The 8,194-nt window shown below is 39.5% G+C and overlaps 1 protein-coding gene across 2 annotated transcripts; it reads right to left on the bottom strand.

Annotated features, from left to right (window-relative positions):
* Positions 1–3,786: 3,786 nt before the first annotated feature.
* On the bottom strand, positions 3,787–7,636 carry LOC103463168 (uncharacterized). 2 transcript variants are annotated; one of them, XM_008406376.3, is made up of 3 exons: positions 7,500–7,636; positions 7,289–7,391; positions 3,787–6,080 (listed from the first exon to the last, which is right to left on the bottom strand). In XM_008406376.3, exon 3 carries the CDS (start codon positions 6,063–6,065, stop codon positions 4,428–4,430), a length of 1,638 nt encoding a protein of 545 aa, XP_008404598.1. In that variant the 5' UTR covers positions 6,066–6,080; positions 7,289–7,391; positions 7,500–7,636; the 3' UTR covers positions 3,787–4,427. The 2 variants fall into 2 exon arrangements, with proteins under 2 accessions (XP_008404598.1, XP_017159824.1); XM_017304335.2 differs by having other exon boundaries at positions 7,289–7,636.
* Between the last annotated feature and the right edge of the window lie 558 nt (positions 7,637–8,194).

Raw genomic sequence — 8,194 nt, 5'->3', positions numbered from 1 at the left:
TTAATGACTTATCGCATGAACAAACTTATTTTAATTTCATTTATTTGATGGAAACACTGCAACTCCATAAGATTTGTAATGGAAATGCAGCTGATGACGTTTCATCGCTGGTGTACAAACGTTTTGCCATGAGGGTAGAAATCCTCATTTTAAAACCTTCATGAACAAAATGTATTTTTGTTCATTAAAAGTACATATAAAATAAAGGAAAACAAGAATTTGTCAACTAAACGTCCAAATATATTGTTGATGAAACTCTAGAGAAGAAAATAAATTAAAAGTCATCACATTCCTGTTACTTTCTGAGCAGAAAAGCTGCAGCAGCTTCTCGGTTCGTCCTGAATTTCTCAGTAATGGATGTTTCCTGTTTCTGGATTGTGATGGAATTTGGGTGGAGCGGATTTTGCTCCGTAATGTCCGTTAGTTTCACAAAGCTGCTCAGCATTTCACCTCCTGCACATTCCTGCAGTCCAGAGCTGCGGTCAAGCAAAAATAAAAAGGTAAGAAGTTTATTAAACCTTTATGAGACGAGAACAAAAGCACCGAGTCCAACTGACTGGTTCTGGTCAGCAGATCTTGTAACATCGTCGTTTCCCAACTGGGAAGAGAAGCTTCATTTATTAACGAACTTTAAGTGTGAAGATTTGATTCTGCAGCTCAACACAGATGGTCTCAACTTTCACCTGTTTGATGCTAGAGGTCAGTTTAATAAGCAGAAAACTGACCAACGAATCTGATGTTTTAATGATTTTAATGATGAAATGTAATGTCTGTCACTGGTGGTTCCAGCTGCTGTTCCAGCTGCACACAAACGGATGATGAGTCTGGTTGATCATGTGACTCATAATCTGTAAATAACTCAGTGAATCTGTTGATGGTTTTGTTGTGTCACTTTTTCCAAACATCTCCTTCAGACGAATAAAGAAAACAATGAATGAGTTAAGAGGCCAATATTTTAATTTCAGGTTGTGTATATTAGGTGTTTTTGTGTCTGATAGTTTAAATGTTCGTCATCCTGTGAAGGTTTGAGGGAAATGAGACGCATCACCACCAGTTGGAAACAGAAAACCTGCAGATTGATTTCTTTTAACCAGAGTTTGATTTCAGACATTTTTAAACATTTTCTAGGCTCACCAAACATGCAGCTCCTGTTTGCTTCAGTTCTTGCAGTTGCTCCGGTTCTGGTTCTGGTTCTGGCAGAAAACCCAGAGGAACTGAGTACCCACCTATAACGCTGCTCCACTGTTTTTAATTGTGTTTTTAGACACTTTTTAATATTTGACTGTATTTGTATTGTTATGTATTTTTACTTTTCCTGGTTTGCATTTAACTTGTGATTCACTTTGTGTTGGAAATGTGATGCATAAATAAATTTGACATTAGCTGTAAAATTGTACTTCCAGAAACGTATTTAACTGTTATTAAAAAATGCTGTATATGTTTGTAGAAACTGTCACCATGTTGTGACAATTTGGTGTGAGAGATAAACTGGGAGGAGCTCCTCTGCTTCCTCCCAGCTCTAACTGGAAACAACCAATCAGAGGCAGGAGGCGGGGCTTAGTGCTGCCAATCACTCCCAGTGTTTTACTTCTGTTCGTCTTTAACTTCCTGCTGCATGTTGACCTGGTTTCTTCAGGCAGACTTCAGCTGCTTCAGCTCCTCTTCCTCGGAGGCTGAAGTCATTGCAGGCGTTTGTGACGGCCGCCAGCGAATGGGAAACCTCTGGTACCGAGGTCCAAACGGCTCAGAGCTGGCTCCCTGGGACTTCTCCTCCATCTTCTCCTCTAAATGCTCCGTGTGCCTCATCAACTCGGCCAGACCAGAGACCGTCCTCCTGGTTCTATGGAACCTCACAGGCAGCGAGGAGCTAAAGGTCAAAGGTCCAGGTTTCCAAATCCTCTTCAACAGAACCGGTACAAACATTGTGGATCTGAACGTTTCTGCTGCTGGACGGGTCAGAACATGCTGACCTGAATCTGTTTCTGGTGTTTCTGCTCCAGACTGCCCTCGACCCGAACCCATCAGCGAGTATCAGTCCATTCACACGATTCACTGGAACCGAGCAGCTAACAGGATCAGACCTGATCAATCAAACACCAATTAAAACATAAACAGTATTTGAGCATCTCTGCTGTTATGGAAGAGGTCCATATGAAGATCTGATGTTTTTAGATGAGAACTGATTAAACTAGGAGCTAGGTCCACCCAGGCTGAATGGTTGCCATGGCGATCAAAGCAGCACTCCAGGTATGTTTTTGATGAGAGAATAACATTACAACATGATAGAAAGCTGATAAAAAAGTTGATTTTACACGACACTGCCCCTTTAAAGAGTAAAAAGTGGAATCCTGCTGTTGGAGAATAAAACTCTGCCTCCTCTTACACCCAGAGAGAAACGTTGGTTTTCACATTTCCGTGTCCTGCTTCCTCCTGCTCCTCCTCTTCATCACCATGTGGTTAATCTGTAAACTTCATGGATCTCAGGAGGTCAGTGTTTAAACAGCTGCGTCGGTTTCAGTGAACTGTAAAATATGTGATTCTACTTTTTGATGAAACAAAATCCTCTAATTGATTCAATGATCCGTAGCATCTCCCCATGTGAATTTTCTCCTAAAGCTCCTAAAACGGGTCGAGCTGTTGCAGTAATATCAGTCTGGAGCTGAAAACGTGATTTTATTTCGTGCATCTATTTATTATCAGACATTTAGGCTGAATATTTAGTCAGTAATTAACTGATCGCCTCTGTTTTGTTCACAGGATAACAGGCTAGCAGCTGCTAGATGTCCATTAGTCTTTTGAAAGCTGCTCGTGCTTCTACATCAAAAAAGGGACTTTTTTTCTACTGGCGTCTGCTTTATTAATTTCTGCATTAATGTAACGTTTCTCTATGTATTCCAAGATTTCTTCTTGGTTAGAAACCGATATGTCACATTTTGTTCTCAGTGTTTTAGTTCTGCTTCATCCTCAGCTCAGTTTTCAGTTTCTGGAAACATAAATGTGTCCAACATCTCAGGATCGATCTGATGATATTTATAAGCTAATTAAAAACAGATAATTCTGTAGCAACTGATGATTAAATTCATCTGAAGCAGAGTGAGAAGCTGCTGTTCTGATTTTTTATTGTTTATTTGAATCAGCAGTTTGATTGAATAATAATATCCCTATAAATGTTGGATTTTCTTAACTGAATATTTTCCTTCCGGGTTGAAACCCCGACATGATTATATCCGGGTTCAGCTTAGGAACGATGTGTCGCCATCTAGTGGTGGAATCCAGACGGAGCAACGTTTGGTTGATTTAGTCAAAATGTTAAAGCATCAGAGGAAATTTAACACGATGTTTGTTTAGGTATACATTTATTCACCCAGGTCACAGTATCTGTACTTTTCCCTCACAATGTGCATTTAATTGATCTGCTTCAATATTTTAAATCAGATCTAAAATGTATCTTCTGCCTCTGGAAGAAGAAAATTATCATAATTAACAGAAATAAATGCTTGAAACCAATCAGGTGGGTGTGATTTGTTCTGGGGTAAGTGAAACAAATATACTTTTTTAAATTTTATTGAATTGGTATGTTTATGGACGACTTTCTGAAATGCTAGAAATAAATCAAATCTAAATTGTTAAAAACTTTAAGTATTTAATTAGTATATATTTAAAAGATATCTAAACATTTGGGTTTGTTTCTGTTAAAGGTTTTCCAGAAAAGTCAGAAAAATAAGACGAGGAGCAGGAAAAAAAACTGGTTCAAATTAAGATTCAATAAATCACTAAATTCAACAATACATTTCAGGAGAATTTTATTAATTTGTTTACAGCACATAGTTGAAAAAGTGACAACATAAATATATACAAATAATAATAATAAAAGATGAAGGATGCCATCCTCTGTCTCAGGACCAGTTTAATAATAATATGAATTTTAATTCTATTTCTTTATTATTTGTTTTTAACTGCTTATGTCAGGTTCAAAGTATTTCAGTAACCAAAACAGGTTTAGTTTTTTACTGTAATGGTAAGGTGGAAATATTTAGAAACATCTCATAAAATTCCCTAGTTATTCAAACAGTGTGATTTATGTTGATGCTCTTATTTTGAAAAACCAGTTTTTCTAAGTGCTTATTAAGTTTTCTGATATTGTCGGTTACAACAAGCATCTTATGACAATAAATAAATCAGTGAAAGTCTGATGCAGAGAAGTGAGCTGGTGATATTTTAAAAAAGAACAAGTTGAATTTTCATGGCTCTTGAGAAAAACCAACTTGGTTTCCAGACATCCCTACTTGAACAGAACCGAGTCTACCGGACCATCAGGTATGAAAACAGCTTTAGACTTAAGTATTTTTCTCAGAAGGCTAAGATAACAATAGTTGTACTATATACACATGTTGAACAGAAGGATTTAAATCGCAGAATGCTCCTTCTCACGCTTGTGTGTTCTCGCCTGTGTGAGTTTTCACATGAATACTCAAGTTCCCTTTCTGGGTAAAACTTTTTCTGCAGATCGGACATGAAAAAGGCTTCTCTCCTGTGTGGGTTCTCACGTGACAAGCCAGGTGATTGCTGTTGCGGAAGGATTTACCACAAACATCACAAGGATATGGCTTCTCCCCTGTGTGTGTTTTCATGTGCTGAGCTATGCTGCTGCAGTCTGTGAAAGATTTGCCACACAGCTTGCAGTCGTACGGCTTCTCCCCGGTGTGAGTCCTCAAGTGGTTGGTCAAATGGCTTTTGTTGACAAACGACTTGCTGCACACTTTGCACGGATATGGCTTCTCGCCTGTGTGGCTTCTTATGTGATCGGTCAGGTTACCCTGTTTGGTGAAACTCTTTCCACAAGTCAGGCAGGAGAATGGCTTCTCACATGTATGAGTCCTCATGTGGTTGGTCAGATGACTTTTATTGATGAAGGATTTACCACAAACTTCACAAGGATATGGCTTCTCACCTGTGTGGCATCGTATGTGAACAGTCAAGTTCCACTCCTTGATAAAACTCTTTCCACAAGTGGGACAGGAGAAAGGCCTCTCACCCGTGTGGATTTTCATGTGGACAGTCAAGTAGTTTTGCTGTGAGAAGCGTTTTCCACACGCCACACAGAGGAACGGTTTCTCGCCTGTATGCATTCTCATATGAGTAGCCAACTGGCAACCGAAGCTGAAGGATTTGCTGCACAGCTCGCATGGGAACATCTTCTCGCCCGAGTGGGTTCTCATGTGAATGTGGAGGTTACTTTTCTGAGTGAAACCTTTTCCACAAGTCGAGCAGGAGAACGGCTTCTCGCCCGTGTGCGTTGCCATGTGAACGCTCAAGTTACCTTTCTGGGTAAAACCTTTTCCACAAGTGGGGCAGGAGAACGGCTTCTCGCCTGTGTGGGTTCTAATGTGGACGGCCAAGTTGTTTTGTTTGGTGAAAGCTTTTCCACAGGACAGACACTGGAAGGGTTTTTCACCAGAGTGACTTCTTGTGTGATCGGCCAAATGAATGCTACTTTCAAAGGATTTCTTACACACTTTGCAAATATGCAGCGTCTCACTGTGGTCACTTTCTTGCTGATTGTCGTCATCAGTTGAGTTTGTAGAGAGGATTTGGTTCTGGTCTTCATCAGGATTACTGGAAAGATCCTCCTGTTCCTCTTTAACCTCTTCAGATCCCAGTTCCTCCTTCGCCTGGATCATCTTAAGTTCTGGTTCTCCGTGGAGGAGAACCTCAGTAGGAGGAACCGTAAAGGTTTCGGCCTCCTGCTTCACCACCTTGTTAGAGATGCTCAGTTCAACCTGCTCTTCCTTGACTGGCTGATGTTCCTCATCTGGTTCTGTATTCTCCAGAGGAGGATTCACCGTGAAGGAGTCAGTCTCCTGTTTCACAACAACCTGCTCTGCATCATCAAACAGTTCTACCTGTTGGTGTTCTTCCTCTTTGATCTCCGTCATCAGCTTTGGTTCTGGTCGTTCTCGTTCTTTCCTCTCTGGGTCATTTGGTTTCTTCTTGTCAGGGTTGAAGTTTCCTTCCTTGTTAATGAGAAAGTGATCATCAACAACCTCCCAGGTAAACGCTGACATGATGAAGATGACGCCCTGACAGAAAGAAGAACAAGAAAAAATACATTTTTACCATCAGATTTTCAACATATAAACAGGATGTTGTCAAAGTAATCTGTAGGGGCAAAGGTCACTGGGGAGAGGATCCAAAGGCCTTGATTTAAAGGAATTTGGTTGTTTCAGCAGTTTTCTTTACATTTGTTTGTCTGGTTCTGGATAGTTGACACAATAGCAGCAGATCTTTAATGTATTGTGGTGTTCAGCAATTTATAGACCAACAACAGTATTTTAAAGTTTATTCTCTGAGCTACAGGGAGCTCAGATAATAGAGCTCACTGTAGCTCTATTCTACAGGGAGTTTAGAATTGTCTTTATGTGGCTCTGAAGGTGCAGGTCAGAGTTCATCACTACACCCAAATTTCTAACCTGACTGCTAGTTTCTAGCTGACTCTAAGTCCAAAGATAATAACTTTTTTCTGTTCAATTGGAGAAAATTCTGGCACATAGATGCATTAATTTTTTCTAATCATATGTTCAGAGGTTGGATGGTTCCGAGTCGCTGTTATGACTCCGAACCCATCAGAGTCATTAAGATACCATCAGGTATGCTGATGATCCCATTACTAGATTAGCAACCATAACTAATCATCTGCATAGCTATGGTAGCTAATCTCTTTACTTGTTATAACCTGAGCTATTGAGAGCATGTAGATATTAAAGAGAAGGGGTGGAGCTAATTACTTACCGATACAAAAAATCTATTTCCCAAACCAGTAAGGTATTGTTCAAGAGAGCCAAAACCAGCTTTCCAGTTGGAATAATACATTATGGTCAAATATTTGAATTGTTCATTGAGAACCACAGTGAAAAATTACAGTGAACTTATTTACATTGAACCAACACTGCCGTTCTTTCACAATCTGTATTTATGTGGATGCATAACCACCTCAACTAACTCATTTTGATGTGGAAGATGTGTTGAACTCCAGCCTGATCTCATTTAAGCGCTTTACCGGCTAAAACATCTGTTCAGTTACTCATTTTAAAGCTTAGGTGACCGATGTTTCCTCTCCCAATATGGCGGACGCGCTGACGTGTCGGCGCATCTAAGGCATACAGTTAGCTTATAATGCTGACACAGTTCGTTAAAAATGGTTCTATTACTCGGTTGTCTTGTACTCTTTGGTGACAGAAAATGCAACCCAGTTCCCAATGAACGTTCAGTGTTGTCGGTGTGAACTCACCTTTATCCTTTTCTCTAAAGTGGAACCATTTGCTTCTTGTGTCCTGGGGTTAGCTTCTCACTTAGCTCGGATGCTAACCATTCTCCCTGCGGCTGTTGTTGCTCTTTAAACGGAGATAAAGCGCTGTTAACAGTCGACTGAAACAGTTGTGATTGCTTTTAATGAGATAAAATATCAGGACAAACTCAATAAAAAGCAAAAAAGCACAAACTTTTTAATTGATCGTTTTTCCTTCGTTCTCTTCTTCTTGGCATCCAGCCTGCAGATGGACGCAATACCGCCACCTGTTGGACTCTAGTGTGTAGTACAACTGATGGGGGAATAAACAAGACATCCAAAAGGTTTGTAAATACTTTTAAAAATCTGTGTTGTTGGTATCTTGTAAGAATTAAGTCTTATTTACAAAATTTAGATATATTAGTCATGCTATGCTCCTAAAATATTTGTAGCACAGTTGATTGACACCAAATTGACTTGACTTCGTAAATGTGAGGTTGGTTGACCTTTGACCTGTGGAAACATTTAATATCTTTAAAATGAGAGCAGTACAAGCACATTTTTTTGCTACACAAACATAGCAGAGTTGATTAACACCATATTTCATTTGATTTTGTAAATGTGATGGGGTGGTTGACCTTTGACCTCTGGCAAATGTTTTAATATAAAGACACACAAGAAGACCGAACAAGTTCAAAAACCTCAAAAACAACAAAGTCCGGGTTTGCGTTATTGTTTCTTCTTTCCCTCTGTGGCTGTTAGATTAGTCGTGTGTTTTATCTGAAATCTTGTAAATCATTTTCATGTTTTATGCAGAAGCATATAAAGCATGTATAAAAGTATTCACCCCTTTGGGTGTTTTACCCTTTTTATAGTTTTTACAAATCAATCTTAAGCAACAAAATGGAG

This window comes from Poecilia reticulata, chromosome 4 (assembly GCF_904066995.2).
Source record: "Poecilia reticulata chromosome 4, P_reticulata-male-v2, whole genome shotgun sequence".
In the NCBI taxonomy this organism is placed as follows: Eukaryota; Metazoa; Chordata; class Actinopteri; order Cyprinodontiformes; family Poeciliidae; genus Poecilia; species Poecilia reticulata.
Note: the sequence above shows the minus strand (reverse complement) of the source record. Positions and strands in the feature narration are given on the sequence as shown.

What these genes read in the sequence shown, in the direction of transcription:
- LOC103463168 (XM_017304335.2), bottom strand. Translation starts at nt 6,065, where the DNA reads ATGTCAGCGTTTACCTGGGAGGTTGTTGATGATCACTTTCTCATTAAC.